Source organism: Phocoena phocoena, chromosome 15 (genome assembly GCF_963924675.1).
Source record: "Phocoena phocoena chromosome 15, mPhoPho1.1, whole genome shotgun sequence".
In the NCBI taxonomy this organism is placed as follows: Eukaryota; Metazoa; Chordata; class Mammalia; order Artiodactyla; family Phocoenidae; genus Phocoena; species Phocoena phocoena.
In genome coordinates, this window is record NC_089233.1 from 4,340,958 (window position 1) to 4,356,939 (window position 15,982).

The 15,982-nt window shown below is 46.7% G+C and overlaps 1 protein-coding gene across 2 annotated transcripts; it reads left to right on the top strand.

Annotated features, from left to right (window-relative positions):
* Positions 1–3,071: 3,071 nt before the first annotated feature.
* On the top strand, positions 3,072–15,364 carry ZNF12 (zinc finger protein 12). 2 transcript variants are annotated; one of them, XM_065893475.1, is made up of 5 exons: positions 3,116–3,130; positions 9,832–9,958; positions 10,226–10,321; positions 13,171–13,278; positions 13,384–15,364. In XM_065893475.1, exons 1-5 carry the CDS (start codon positions 3,116–3,118, stop codon positions 15,021–15,023), a joined length of 1,986 nt encoding a protein of 661 aa, XP_065749547.1. In that variant the 3' UTR covers positions 15,024–15,364. The 2 variants fall into 2 exon arrangements, with proteins under 2 accessions (XP_065749546.1, XP_065749547.1); XM_065893474.1 differs by having other exon boundaries at positions 3,072–3,130; positions 13,171–15,364.
* The last annotated feature ends 618 nt before the right edge of the window (positions 15,365–15,982 follow it).

Consider the following 15,982-nt stretch of genomic DNA (forward strand, 5'->3'; position numbering starts at 1 on the left):
AGGCCACAGTCAACAGCAGCAAGAACCGGAAGAGACCATTCCTGGCTCTAAGCAGCCACTTCCAAGCGCAATTTTGGAGAAGCACGCATTTTGTGCAGGATTAATTTAATGTGGCAGTTCAGCTGGGGAAATCAGGAATGCGTTATGTGCTTATTCATTTGGCCAAATCATCACTTCTTATTTCCGTTTTTAGAGGATTTCCTCAAGACGCTTGTAATATAAATAGTTCCTCTGTCCCTTTCATAAGTATCTAAATCTTTTTAAAAGCTAAATCAGTCTCTTGCCAGCATTACAACCCAGGAATGTCTTTGTTAAGGACCTGAGAGCTATCTTCTTTATCTCTCTGTCACCGGGGGAGTTTAGGCTAGGTGTTAAGCGCTTTGCTCTGAGCTGTAAGTACCTGCTTGTCCTAGAGGTAGGAGCAGTTGTCTTTCTCCTTTGGGTAAAGGGTATTAACTAGCATGGACAGCCACCGAGATTACCAGGTGAATTTAGGATATACTCTGAAAGAAGGTATGCCATTTTTATGGTGTTGTCAAGTCTTTTCACGGGAGACAAGTTCCCGTTTATCTTGAGAACATGTATGCAACAGATATTATCTGCTGAGCTATAAAAAAAAAAAGTGAGGTTGATTTCATTTGCACAAACATTAATGCTTCGCCTGTGGTGCACAACACAGTCTGGTTTAATGGTTATTCAACAGTAAAACCGTTTTCTTTACGTCTACATTTGTGGAGAGGATTTTCTCGGTTGGGGGGAGATTTTTTTTTTAATTTTGTTTGTTAATTACTTACGTAATTAATTAATGGGACTGCACTGCGCAGCATGCGGGATCTTAGTTCCCCAACCAGGAATCAAACGCGTACCCCCTGCAGTGGAACCTAGGAGTCTGAACCACCGTACCGCCAGGGAAGTCCCTGGAGATTTTATTTTTAACTTTTCCCCAGCAGCTTTTAAGGAACAGTTGGCAAAGAACAGTTATATTATTTCACCCCCAAAATAGTGATAAATCATTACCCTTATGATCCCATTTTTGAAAAATGATATTTTTACCTTACATAAACAGTATCCTCTTTAAGAGGTAAGATCCCTGGTATCTGATTTTCGTATAGTTTTTATCGCGTTGGTTGCGTAAACAGCTACAATTTCTATTTTCTTTTCTTTCCGTGGGTAATATTAGTTTGTATCATGGCTGGGCATTTATTGTATCCTAGGATTTGAAGGAAAGTTGTAGCGTTTCAGTTAAGCGAACGTGATACACTCCTTCCCCTCTCCTGGCGGTGGGGGAATCTCAGATGTAACCCGAAATGTCTCAGGGCAGGGAAAGGACCAGGGACCCTGGAGGCCATCACACAGCCCCCGCTTGAGGCCTTGATCCCTAAGAGGAGTGAAGACAAATGGGCAATTGAGTCCCTGGTCCAGACGGCCCACCGTCGCAGCCCAGCAGCTCCTCACGGCCAGAAGACATGAAGACATTTAAGTCGCTCACTAAGTGGACGGCGCGGAGACTTCTGGGAAATAGAGTCTTGGTACTTGTTTCCCTCTCCGGTCGGGCTGCAGGCGGACTTCCGGCGTTCTCCTGCGCAGGTGCGCCTCACGGTTTCTGAGGGTTGGCGCACGCGCGCCGTCGCCGCGCCGCCCTTGCTTCCTGTGCGTGCGCAGGTCGGCCATGGTCGTCGTCCCGTCGTTTTGCCCTGTTGCCGAACATTTCGGGGCTTGCGGGGCTGGGCGCCGTCCGTCCCGGCCGGCAGCAAGCGCGAGCCGGGTGTGCGGGCGAGGGTTCGCGCAGGCCGGGCGGAGGCTGGAAGTGGGACCCCCGAGCTCGAGCTGCGGAGCCCGCGGCCTGGGCCGGAGTGGCCGAACGGCCTGCGGCGGTGCAGTGCCCGACCGTCTGCAGCGCGCGGCATAGCGTGGTCCCGGGAGAGAGGTGGGTCTGAAGGGAGCTTGTTCCGTAGGCCCAGAGCCGACTCCTCGGGCCCAGTGGCCTCGGGAAGCGGAGAGGAGGGACCCCGAGAGAGGAGCTCGGCGGAGGAGCAGCTTCCAGACCGGAGCCTCGGGAGCCCGGGGAGGGTCAGGGAGTCTCGACGGGGTTGGTGCTTCTGCGTGCCTGCAGGCGGTTGTGGACTCTGCGGCCCTTGCAGATCGGGGCTTGGGGTCCCGCGGTAGTGCGATCGGGACGGTTTGACCGCTTCTCGGAGGTGGAGGGGCCGGGCTGGAGGGCAGGGCCGGCTACTCCGGATGGGGCTCCCCTGGGACTTGTGACCTCCGGGTGTTCTGGGGGAGCAGGGGCCACAGACTCGCCCGGGACGTGCCACGTCCTCCCCTCCGTCCAACCCCGATACTCCACGTCCTCTTGTCGCCGTGTCGGCATCTCGCACGTGTCTCTTAAGGCGCGTCACCACCTTGGTTGTCTAATCTAAGCGTCCGCTGCCCCCCTCGGTTGTTCCCTGTGGATTCGCACAGTGTAATCGGTGCAGGATGAGTCTGCAAGGCTTCTGTCCTGCTGCCTCGGTTGAGGAAGGAAGAGATTGGGCCTGAGAAGGGAGATGACTTGTCCTAGATCCTCACCGGGTATGCACGTGCGGTCGCTACCAGGAATCTAAACTACTGGGGCAGGTGTTCTGTTCCCTTAAGTCAGTTTTAATAAAAGTGCTTTTTGAGTGTCGCACTTAAGTTTGTAAAGTTTGTACAAATAATTGAAAGACTGAAACGTACCTGAGTGTGTCCTTTTATTCTGGGTATCCTGTGGATTTCCTGATCTAAGTTGTTAATAGACTTAGAAGAGTTAAACTATATGCGTTTTTTAATTTCATATTTAATGACGGAGGTTTATTTTAGTAGGACTCAGTGTACACTCGCTGCTGAAAAAAAAGTATCCCCTCAGGTACCGCAGCCACGTGGGAGTTACAGACCTGAGGGTAGTTGCTCCCTCCTCATTCTAACAGGCCCTTCTGAAGATGAAATGGTGGGTCTCCCACAGGTGTGTCTTGTCGAGCTCGGGCGGGTGCTTGTGCAACCCCGAGCCGCTTTAGTCGTAGCTTCACTCCTGCGTTTTCCTTCTGCAGGTCCGCCTCCACTGTCACAGTCCTGCACGGTGTTCCAAGAGCAGCGGAAAATGAATCAGCCCCTGGTGAGTTTTGCTGTTTACTTATTTACCTGCTGCTGTTCTTTTGTGATAACACCGTGGGAGGCGAATAGTTCAAAATGTGAAATGGGAAAGTAGGAGTAGGGAAAAGATGTGGTTCGACAAAGCGTAGAGGAGCAGGTCAGTACCAAGCGTTTCTGGCAAGTTCTACGTGTAGATCCCACCATCCTCTTAGAGCCCCAGTACAAGCCTCGTGTTCTTGACATTTGTGGCAAAACGCCATCCCTTGCTTGACTTACATTGTCCTGCCGAGGCACTTTTGTTCTCGGGCGTTAAAGGTTTCCTTGAGGATCCCGCTGTAGGCCGCTAGCCTTCCTGAGCGACAGCCCCTAACGTGTTGACATCGGTGCCTTCCTTGTGCTTCCCGTAAGCCGAGAGCGTGTCTTCCAGGGAGCACTCAGGGCATATAACTTTTCCGTTCAGTAGAACACCGTTGTCACCTAGGTACATTGTTTTCAGTGCTCAATCCAGGGATGCAATGAGGAGCATCTGGAAGCACAGCCTTGTCACCCTTCCAGTAAATTTCCCTCTTTGTCACTTACAATCTAACAGGGTCGCGTTACACACCATGTAGTGATGTCTGTGGCAAAGATTCCGTGTTTCCCACCTGAATTGTATCGTGAAGCCTTCGGTCTTGGTTCTGCCCCTCCCCGGTACCTGATCCGGTTGAGGTGACCTGGCATCCAGCATACAAACCAGTGGAGATTTGCCAGTCGTCACCTCAGACCACTGTCGCCTTCCCATCTGCAGAGTCTGCTATGTTGGTTCCTGTGACAGATCTCTCCTTGCTCTCTTCCTGACTGATTCTTTCTTCCCCCCTCTTAATGTGTTGTCTTTTCACTCTTGGTTCATGCCTCTTCAACCTGTCTCATCTCACCTTGTGGTGCTTTTCACTTCCAGCTCTGTCAGTTCTCCCATCTGGACCAGATAGATGCCTCTGTCCAGCCACTTGCCAGCATCTCTATGGAGTTTGTCCAAAGGGCACCTCAAATTGCTAGATCCAGTAGATCCAAGAATGATTATTTACAGCTCCCCCGCCCCTTGCCTTCTCCTTTTGTCCCTGGCGGCTCATCGTTGCATCGTCTAGCCTGTCACCCTACCCAGAAAAATGGGTTCATTCTGAAGTCCTTCTCCATCCTCTGTTACCACGTTGTAGTATTAGGCTTGTTAATGTCGTAGTCTAAATGGTTTTTATTCGTTCCCCTTCATCCCATAGTTTCTACCATTAAAATAGCTTATCTTTTCATTTCTCTAGTTACGGAAACTTTTTCTGTACTGCCGCCTCTTTCCTCCAGCAACTCAAGTGTATTGTGCACGCTGAGCATTTCTCCTAAAATATTAATCACAGCGTTTTGTCTGCATGTGGGAAGCACTTTAGAGGTTCCGTGTGTGACTGGACAAACGAGGTAGCCGTTCTGTAGAGCCATTGACCATCGAGCTGAGCACTGCGGGGAGGTCGTACCTCCCTGATGATGTGTTTGGATGGATCTATGGGGTAAAATCCTGATCGGAGATGCTTAGGAGAGAGGAGTGGGAGAACTGGGTTTGTTCTGTTCGCAACTGTTTCTAGACGTTTTGCTGTGATGGGGAAAAAAGAAATTGGACAGTAGCTGGAGTAGGAGCTGAGGTCCGGGGAGGATGTTGTGTTGTGTTGTGTTTTGATGGGAGAAATAAGAGTGGGAATGATCCAGTAGATGCGTGAGGGGGAGGGGAGAGCTGCTGCCCGGGGTGCTGGAGTGGGGAGGGGATGGCAGAGCTGGGTTGCAGGTGGGGAAGCCCTCCAATGGCTTCTCTGTTCTCAGGGAAGCAGCTCCTCAGCTGAGGGTGAGGGTGAAGTTGGGGGTTTGAGGAGAGAGCAGAGCTCTGGGGCCCAGTGGACATTTTCTGCTCTGCTGATCGAAGGATCCCCAGAGGAAGTGTCCTGCTTGCCTCACTCTTGGCTTGGAGACCATTCACAGCATCTAATGTTGTGTCTTTTTTCTTAGCCATAAACATCAAATGTTTTCAGGTTCTGCATGTGATCTTAAGAAGCAGTTCTCTGCTTCCAGTAGCTTCTCTTCTCTGCAGGGAAGGCACTTCACAGACATCATTACCGGAGAGGAAGAGAATGCTGCTGGTCGATGTGTAGGGAAATCCAGAGAGCTGACAAAGCACAGCCTGGTTTTATTTATTTATTTATTTATACTTTTATTTATTTACGAATTTAATCATTTTTAGCTGCGCTGGGTGTTACTTTTTGCCTGCTGGCTCTTTCCTCTAGTTGTAGCGAGTGGGGCTACTCTTCGTGGCGGTGCGCAGGCTTCTCATTGCGGTGGCTTCTCTTATTGCAGACCATGGCTTCTAGGCATGCGGGCTTCAGTAGTTGCGGGGCGTGGGCTCAGTACTTGTAGCGTGCGGGCTGTAGAGCGCAGACTGAGTAGTTGTGGCTCACGGGCTTAGTTGCTCCGCAGCATGTGGGATCTTCCCGGACCAGGGTTCGAACCTGTGTGCCCACCATTGGCAGGCGGATTCTCAACCACTGCGCCACCGGGGAAGCCCGAGAGCCTGGCTATAAATGCATCGTCAGAACACGTGGCTCAGTGACTCGGGGAAGGGTGACGGCCCTCAAGTGACCGGGACTTGGGTAGCTGCAGAGGTTGTCGAGGCTCTCAGAGCAGCGTGAGGTGGACTGGATGAGGCTCCTGAGGTGCTGGTAAGGAGCTCCTTCCTTAGGACGTGGGCCTCCCGTCAGGAACAGCGGGACGTGGATGCAGGCAGACCCTGAGGTTGACTGAAGAGCCTCCCCTCTGTGCTGGTTTTGGTTTCATCCTGTGGAGAAACTGAAACCTTGTAATCGGGACAGTGAGTCATCTGATCTAAAGATGTCATGTGTAGAGACCGTGGACGGCATGAAACATGGGGTGGGGTGCGGTGGGTCAAGTCAGGGGGACTCTGGGCTCCAGCGCGATGCCCGACAGGAAGGGGCTGGGCCACGGCGTGTTCCCGCTGGCCCTAGGCCCCGGTAAGCAGTATGGACGTTCCCTTGGGGTTTTTCTGAATCGTGAATGAGGTTGAGAGTATTTTCACATGCTTAGAAGCTGTTTCTTCTTTCTAATGGATAGACAGTTTTTAGAGCAGTTTTAGGGTTACAGGAGAATCGAGCAGACAGCAGTTTCCTCTACCCGTCCCTCTGGGTTCCCTCCCTTGATAACATCTCAGGCTTGTGTGGCGCGTCATCTCAGTGATGGATCAGCATCGACACCTGATCTCCCGTGGAGTCTGTAGTTTATATTAAGGCTCACTCTCTGTGTCCTGCTGCTCAGGTTTGGACAAGTGTGATGACCTGCAGCCACCACTGCAGTGCCACCCAGAAGCATTTCACTGCCCGAAACATCCGTGCCGGTCACCTGTTCATGCCCCCCAGTGTCCCCAAGCCCCGGACAGCTGCTGATCTTGTTACTGTCTGTGTATGTTTGCCCTTTCCAGAATGTCACGTAGTTGGAATCCTTCTGTCTGAGTTCTTTTCAGACTGGTGTATTTCTGTTTTTATGTGAAGGGCCTGTTCATGTCCATTGCCCGTCTTCCTGCCCCAATACTGTCTTGTTTTGTTTTGTTTCATTCTGTTTTGTTTTCCTTGTCTTATTGGCTTTCAGAGTCGTGTTAAATGTTTCTAAATTTTTCCAGTTGGGGTCATGTTAGTAAACATTGTTTTCCAAGGTTTATTGTCTTTTTCCTGTATTTTCCAGCATTGCTATATAATTCATTGTTTTTTTTTTTTTTTACTTTGAGAGGTTGAATACTATGCGTTTCAAAAATTTCTCAAAATCAGCCAGTTTGTGTGGGTAAGATTCCTAGTTGAAGAGCACCCTCCTTGGTCGGTACCGAGGTTCAGCTTCTTTGCGGGCGGAGGCACGTGAGAGGGGAGGAATGCGTCAGTCTCGTGGTTCCCTTTCTGTTGGGTCTCAGTTCCCCTTTCTGGTTCTGGGCAGTGCATCAGCCACTCTCCTGGGACAGGCCAGGCAGGTGGGGTCCTCACTTCCTGGTTCTGGAGTCTGTGTGTGTCTGGGAACACCTTTCTTTTTCCCTGACAAGCGAGAGGACCCTTTTGGTTGTGGAGCTGCGTCCTAGGACTGCGGCCCCTGGGCCCCTGCTGTTGTGTGTCATTTGGGCGCCAGCCATGCTTGGGAGATCTCTGACACAGGGACGCTGCTGTTGAATTCCTGTTGGGGTTTTGTCATTTACAGTCCTCTGAGGAATACTCCTTTTCTCTAATGGAATTCCAGTGCTTAAGCTTTCTAGCCACTCATGAAAAGAATCTCAGAAAGGAAAGGAGACCCGTCCTCTCTGCCACCAAGCAGGGGAGTGAGCCGACGCTGTTAACGTAACGCTGAGAAAGTGGCTTGTGGGCAGTGTGTGACCAGTTCTGAGTTGTGTGATTACAAGGCTGTCTGTGGAATCTTACTGTACCAAGTGGTCCTTTAAGACACATACATCGTGGGTTGTTCCCTTGTGTTTTGAAAGTAACCTAAAACCCCTCAATATTTGCAGTTCTTAATTTGTTATCCAGGTTTCCTGACATCCATTTTTTAAGTTTAAAGTGCAATTTTCTCATCTTCCCTTTACATAAAAGTGAACGTGGGCAAGCCACTTAACCCATCAGCAAATAGAAAATCATCTGGAACATTCACATGAATGCTGTTTTCAAGCAGCAACAGTGCATATATTTTTATGCCCGTTACCAGTGAAAACTATAATGTTTTCTTATCGTGCAGTGTTTTTCTCGTCCGGCGAAATTACAAGCACTTAGAAAAGCCCCACAAATCACACATTTAGTGAAATTACAAATGCAGAACCGGAAAGGAGAAGAAGGTGTGCGTGATTCTACTTATGCTTTAAAATTAGAGTAGTACATGGTCTGATCCCTCAGTCTCTTGCATTTGGTAATAACTTTCAGTGTGTGAACGTGTGGGCCCCCAGTCTTCATCCGGGCAGCCACAGGTGTAACCAGTGACGCCTGAATGGAATATGGGCAGAGCTTCTGGAAGACTTGCTGTCGATTTCTGAGACAGGCTTCTCGAGGCTGAGCCGAGGCAGTTCTGCACAGACGCTCGTCTGCCTTGGGCGGCAACCAGCTCTTCCCCCACCCCGCTCACCGCCCCCCCCCCCCCCCCCCCCCCGGTGCCCTGTCAGCAGGTGGGCACCGTCAGCCTTCCCAGGCCAGCAAAGCCTGGGTCCCGGACGTCTCTGCATCTGGAGCTGGGGGTCAGGTGACCTGGCATCTCAGGGGACCTTGGTAACAGGACCCATCCTGCCTCTTCGATTGTTACACATAAAGAACTTTGATTTTCCGTCAATGTCAGGAGTTTGTTGCCATCTTAAACGGCCTCTGAGCTTGGTGTGGTCTTTTCCTTAACCTCTTCCACACCATTCCTCCCTCCACGTTCTTTTGAAATCACCTGAACATTTTTATTTTTAACATGCTAGTCCTGTGTTGTATTCCTTTCTTGGCAATTGCATAAACTTAACAGCCACATTACATTTAGTTATTTAAATTTACTTCTCCGTTTTCCGCTTCATGTTTGTTCTCCTTTCACGAGTAATGGGATACACTTTATCAACAGTAATAGTAGGTATCATTGAGAAGCGTTTTATGTCCAAAGGACTATGTTAAAAGTGCTTTCCATGGATGAACCCGTTTGATACTGATCTGTATCATTATGTGATAGGTACCATTATTATCTTTATTTCAGAGGTGATGGTACAGAAGGAAACAGTTTGTAATGACTGGTGTGAGTGTTCGAGAATTTATTCAAAAGATCCATGCTGAAACATCTGGGTCTGGCAACTTCTAGTTCTTTTGTGAGCGCTCTGTCCCTTGTCAGGAGTGTGCTCCTCCCCTGGAAGGTGTTCATGGGAAGAAGGGATTCCAAGTCCCCAGCTGGGAATTAGGGGCAGCTGACCCAGCTCTCCCCAACAGCTCGTTTGGCAGGTCAGGGTCAGACCACTGCAGGCTTATCTTCATAGTAAAATACGGAACTAGGATGTGTTGCCTGGCTTGCTTGTTACTTTGGGAAGTGTGGCCAATACTGCAGCTCAGCTCCTTCTGTGAGCAGTAGGAGAAGCTTAGGACAGGAATGGGACACATGTGTCCGGAGTTTAGGAGAGAAGCCTGGGCTGGCGATATAAATTTGGGAAATGTTGACATCTGGATGGTAATTAAAGCCATGAGGCCAGATGGGATCACCATCAAAGCAAAGTGTAAAAGAAAATAACTGAGTCCCAGGTCCCTCTAACTTGAGGATGACTCAGGGGAGAGGAGGAGCCAGCAAACGAGACTGAGAAGGAGTGGCCGGGGAGGTAAGAGGAGGACCACGCTGTTAACAGTCTGGAAGCCAAGCGAAGGGGCACAGTGCATCCCGGGTTGGCACGCATGTCCTCAGGCCTGTGCTCCTCGGGGGCAGGGGCTTTGTCTGCTGTTGTAGGTCCCCAACAGCCAGGATTGTTCCTGGCTCACAGTGTAAGACAATATTTTCTTTCTTTGCTGTACACTGAACGAACTCATAGCAGTGTATTGTATTTATTTTCCTCCCACGAGATCCATAACGTAAAAGAGGTATACAGTGTTAACTTTCTTGGTGAGCTGGGTGAGCTCTTGTCCCTCTAAGTCTTCTCCACGTCACCCAGTTCCCATCACGGTGCCATTACAGGGGCCAGTGTCATTCAAGGACGTGGCTGTGGACTTCACCCAGGATGAGTGGCAGCAGTTGGACCCTGAGCAGAAGACAACCTACAGGGATGTGATGCTGGAGAACTACAGCCACCTCGTTTCTGTAGGTGAGGAGAGCCTGCTTTCTGAATTGCTGAGATAAACAGGATTTCCCTCTAACTTACTGACTTTAACTTTGAATTTAATGGGACAAATGTGAGTAATCTGGGGCACCAGGCAGGAGGGCATTTGGTCTTTGCCTCCAAGTAGGTTCTATTTTGGTACAGCACAGATGGCCACTTCTGTTGTGTAGCTCGAAAGGCAGCCCTTTGCTTAGACGACAGATCTGGAAGCCCAGCAGCCAGGCTCAAGTTCTCTCTCATTTCTGTTAACAGGGTGTCACATTATCAAACCGGAAGTTATCACCAAGTTGGAGAAAGGAGAAGAGCCATGGATAGTGGGAGGAGAATTCCTACTTCAGAGTTACCCAGGTGTGTGAGTGAGGCAGTGAGGAGGTCGGTAACTCAGAAGTGTTTTTCCCTGGAATTTTTTAATGGTGCCAAGCCTTAGAAGTGACTGAGGAGAGTTGCTCGTGTGCTTTTAGCTACACGGATCTCACTCCCAAACTTTCTCCTTCCCCACAAAAGCTTATGTTGGTAGAGCTCCTCCACGCTTGCTTCTACCCAGAACCAAACCCACTCACTTCCTTCTTCCTCTTAAACCTCAGATCCTCTTGTTCTTACAGCATATTCAGTAACCTCTTATCATAGATTCTTTCTGCTTTCAGGCATTCATAGTCTGTTACTAGAGAATAACTCGTGACTCTCCATATTCTTTTTACTTCCCTTTTTTCTTCTTTCCCATGAAATGCCTCAGACTTGTTTCTGTCTGCAGTTTCACTTCTCACTTCTGTTTCCTTGAGGTCAGAGGTCAAACCCCCGTGTTGTGCATAAACCAGTAAACTCAGTTCACCTTTGCTGTCATGAGCACGGGTGCTGGTCATTCCTGAGACGAGTGCTGCTGGAGTTTGGTATCTCCCTCTTCCTCCAAATGCCCATTTTCATCTTGTCTCCTATTTACTGTTCTGTGGCCAGGGCCTTGAATGCTGTCATGTCGGAGTAGGTGCGGAGTGAGTAGGAGGTACAGAAATGAGTCGTGGATCGTTTATCCTTCCACCCCCTCCAGAAATGTCTCTGAAGGATCTGCTTCGCACTTCAGTGGTTTGTTCCCCGACTTCTTCAAAGGGCTCCTCCTGTCTGAAGTCTTGAGGGTTTTTGTCTGTTTAATGCTGCATTGTCCACCCTGTCCTCTGGTTCAGTGTTTCCTGTGGGAGCAGTAGGCGCTCCTTCATTCTGACTGGATTTGCAAGATGTGTTCATCTGCCTTTCTAACCCATCTTATCGCTAGTCTCATAGGGTAAGCCTACAGCAATTCCCTGTTGATTGCTAAAAAGAATTTAAAGTCCTCCTCCTTATTACCCAATATCGGCCCTGTGTTACCTGGAAATTTTAATTTTCTATTGTTTTCCGAAACTCTGGATAAACTCCCTTTGGTCCACACTTCTAAATGTCTTATGTTTCATTGGGGTGTGGGTTATTTGTCCAGATTACACATTCTTTAAGTCTGAACTCAAATATTCAACCCCTCCTTGAAGTTTTTCCTTCCAGCTCTAATCATCACTCCAATCTCTTCTTTGACTTTGACTCCACCTCATCATGGTGATGCCTTAAAAAAAAAGCTAGGTCTGATCAAGGAATCTGTTATTTGATTATGTATTTTTTGCTTGAGCTTCTGCACACCACGCCCCCCATAATCCAATAAAGAAAAGGCCATCATCATAATATGTAATATATAGTACATGTTTATTTCTTTGATTATCTGAGGAGCCAGGTAGGTGAAAGAACCTTCTTGTCCATTCAATCAGAAATAATTTATAGACAGGTATTTATTTTTATTTTTATTTTTTTATTGAAGTATAGTCAGTTTATAGTGTTGTGTTAGTTTCAGGTGTACAGCAAAGTGATTCAGATATAGGCATTTATTTCTAAATATGCATTATGCATATTTAGAATATATGGGTGACATCCCATATATTCTGCTGGTAGTGGAAAGATGTCCATATGCTTAAAATTAAGAACAACTATGATTTCTATTGAGGGGTTCAAAGGAAATAGGAAATAGAGCCATACTAAGAGGTTTTGGTTAAGAAAAGAGAACAGAGATGCATGGGTAATTTAAAAGTCAGCATTGCACATGGAATGTTAATGTTCCAGTGCAAGGCTGAATCAAAAATGTATGGAGAGTAATTATTTTCAACTTTAAGGGGAAATGGAGCTAATTAACTTGAGAAAGGACTTGAATAGTATTTTTTTTTAAGCATGGACACCCCCTAAAAGATAGGGTTTGAGTGGATCAAGGCTGGAAGTCCAGCAAACTTAGTAAAACAGTAGGAGCAGAGACCTGTCGTTGAACGTAAGCTGGGGCATTGCTGGTACCAGACATCTCGGTGTAGGTGACAGTGCCTTAGCCTGTGATCTGTCTCTCCACTTGATGTGAAAGTGCCATGGTGTAAAGTGCTGATCCACCTCCTGAGACTGATTCCTCCTTGTCCTTGTCCAGTGGCTAAAGTCGTCGTCGCCCCATCAGTTTACCTGTTTGCAGTGAGTCCTTTTACATCTAAGAACTGGTCATTCACCCAGCATCCTTTGTCTTCTCATCATTGCTCCACGTTTGTATTTTACCTTCTATACCCAGTTTTGAAGAAAATCTTAAAAGTAGCAAAGATCAAAGGTGCTTGTGTGTGTTTTTGCTGCATTGGGTCTTCATTGCTGTGCGTGGGCTTTCTCTAGTTGTGGCGAGCAGAGGCTACTCTTCGTTGCAGTGTGCAGGCTTCTCACTGCGGTGGCTTCTCTTGTTGCGGAGCACGGGCTCTAGGTGTGCGAGCTTCAGTAGTTGTGGCACAGAGGCTCTAGAGCGCAGGCTTAGTAGTTGTGGCACATGGGCTTAGTTGCTCTGTGGCATGTGGGATCTTTGCAGACCAGGGCTCAAACTCGTGTCCCCTGCACTTGCAGGCAGATTCTTAACCACTGCGCCATCAGGGAAGCCCGGTGTTTGTGCTTTTGTCGGCTTTTCTCACCACTGGAGATTGTGGAGGTTGTGTGTGTGCATGTGGGTGCTTATTCCAAACCAAAAGAATAAGGGAAAATAGTACACTTGGAATTGTTTTCATCTGTCCATGAAGCTAGCACCTGTGCCACAAAGAAATGGCTTGTGTACAAGTCACATTTCATATTTTATATAGGAAGATGTATAAAAATTGGTTAATTTTGCCTCTTTTTAGAAGAAGACTGGGAAGCCCATGATCTGATAGAGGGAGCCCAGGAAAATGAAGACAAACATTCAAGGCAAACTGAATCTGTCAACAACAAAACCCTGATTGAAGAGAGAGGTAATGTTTTTGGTAAGACTTCTAATGTGGAAACAAACCCTGATCCTTCAAGAAAAATATCCTGTAAATGTGACTCATGTGGAAAGAGTTTAAAATCTACTTCAGAATATATTAGTAGTGATGGAAGCTATGCAAGAATGAAGCCGGATGAATGTAGTGCATGTGGGAAATCACTTCTCCATGTTAAGCTTGAAAAAACTCATCCAGGAGATAAACCTTATGAATTTAATCAAAATAGGGAGGCTTATGCTCTAAATGAAGGAAGTATTTATCAGAACATTCGTATTTTAGAGAAACCCTTTGAATATATGGAATATCAGAAAGCCTTTCAAAAGGGTACAGTGTTTGTTAATCATATGGAGGAGAAGCCCTACAAGTGGAACGAATCTGAAATAGCTTTTCTCCAAATGTCAAACCTCAGTGTGCACCAGAGAGCTCATATGGAAGTGAAGCCCTATGAATGCAATGCATGTGGGAAATCCTTCTGTAAAAAGTCAAAATTTATTATACACCAGAGGACTCATACAGGAGAGAAACCTTATGAATGTAACCAATGTGGGAAATCCTTCTGCCAGAAGGGAACCCTCACTGTACATCAGCGAACACACACAGGTGAGAAGCCCTATGAATGTACTGAATGTGGGAAAACTTTCTACCAGAAGTTACACCTCATTCAACATCAGAGAACTCACTCAGGAGAGAAGCCCTATGAATGTAGTTATTGTGGAAAATCATTTTGCCAGAAGACACATCTCACACAACACCAGAGAACACATTCAGGAGAGAGACCCTATGTTTGTCATGACTGTGGAAAAACCTTCTCCCAGAAGTCAGCACTTAATGACCATCAGAAAATTCACACAGGCGTGAAACTCTATAAGTGCAACGAGTGTGGGAAATGTTTCTGCCGCAAGTCTACTCTGACTACACACCAGAGGACACACACAGGAGAGAAACCCTACGAGTGCAATGAATGTGGGAAATTCTTCTCTCGGTTGTCATATCTCACTGTACATTACAGAACTCATTCAGGAGAGAAGCCCTATGAATGTAACGAATGCGGGAAAACCTTCTACCTGAACTCAGCCCTCATGAGACATCAGAGAGTCCACACAGGGGAGAAGCCCTATGAATGTAATGAATGTGGAAAGTTATTCTCCCAGTTGTCATACCTCACTATACATCATAGAACTCACTCAGGAGTGAAACCCTATGAATGTAACGAATGTGGGAAGACCTTCTACCAGAATTCAGCCCTTTGTAGACATCGGAGAATACATAAAGGAGAGAAGCCCTATGAATGTTACATATGTGGGAAGTTCTTCTCTCAGATGTCATACCTCACTATACATCACAGAATTCATTCAGGAGAGAAGCCCTATGAATGTACTGAATGTGGGAAAACCTTCTGCCAGAATTCAGCTCTTAATAGACATCAGAGAACACACACAGGAGAGAAAGCCTATGAGTGTTATGAATGTGGGAAGTTCTTCTCTCAGATGTCATATCTCACTATCCATCATCGAATTCATTCAGGAGAGAAACCTTTTGAATGTAACGAATGTGGGAAAGCCTTCTCTCGGATGTCATACCTTACGGTACATTATAGAACTCATTCAGGAGAGAAGCCCTATGAATGTAACGAATGTGGGAAAAAATTCTACCACAAGTCAGCCTTCAATAGCCATCAGAGAATTCACAGGAGAGGGAATATGAACGTACTTGACATGGGAAGGCTTCTCTGAAGTCACACCTCATTTAATGTCACAGAACCCTCAATATTCCTACCATCCTAAGACAGTTCACACAGGTGAGTGTGGACAAGCCTTCAAGCATTATAGTCAGACTTGGAATCTGGAAGTTCACAGGATGGAAACCACAACTGTAACTAGGCCCCATGATGGGTTGACAAGAGTAAAAATTTATTGATAAATTGTACATAGTTTCACCATGGATTCAAACTGTTTCACGTATCAGGGAATTCAGACCAAGGGAAAATCTCTCTACTTAAGGAATGTGGAGAACATATTCTGTTGGAAATTATGAATACTGAAAGTTATGTTTCTGATAAAATATAAAGCTTTTTGTAAAAAAGGAGCCGCAGAAGATGGCTGTTGTGAATAAACATGCTCCTTATGTAAATAGAAGCTGTAAAGTTGTCAGGTAGCTAATCAAGACAGCAACATGGCAACATTAAGCTCATGTATGAGTGGGTCCTGAGGATGTAGGACTAATGCTTTTGAGGGTGTTTTGGTCTGTTTGCTTTTTAAGATGCTGCATTACAGGAATTGTTTGTTCAGTTTGAATCATGTTTGAAAAGGCATCCTATCCTTATTAGAATAATTGCTAAGACATATGGTAAAGACCCATTTTATTAAGTAGCACCACTATGTTAGTATCTTAATATGCATTGTTACTGAACTAATATTTGAAAGATACGAAGTATGCTTCTTTTTGTAATCTTCCCTGGCATTTATAAATGCATTTTATCATTGGTAATGAACTAAGTCTTCCATAAGGGAGCCAGTGTTTTTAATAATGTTTTCAACTGTATCTGAATTAGCAAGAGATAGAAATCTATGCAAAAAATAGAAAATGGCATAGATAATTTACAATTGTTAATGCCAGAAGTCTGTAGTGAGGAACATAGGACTCATTGCACTCAGTACAGTTTTTTAGATGAACCTAAAATAGTTTCATTTTA

Excerpts from the sequence above, each read along its gene's own strand:
- ZNF12 (XM_065893474.1), top strand. Across the intron at positions 9,959-10,225 it reads CAGCCACCTCGTTTCTGTAG|GGTGTCACATTATCAAACCG; the intron begins GTGAGGAGAGCC and ends TTCTGTTAACAG. Across the intron at positions 10,322-13,170 it reads CCTACTTCAGAGTTACCCAG|AAGAAGACTGGGAAGCCCAT; the intron begins GTGTGTGAGTGA and ends GCCTCTTTTTAG.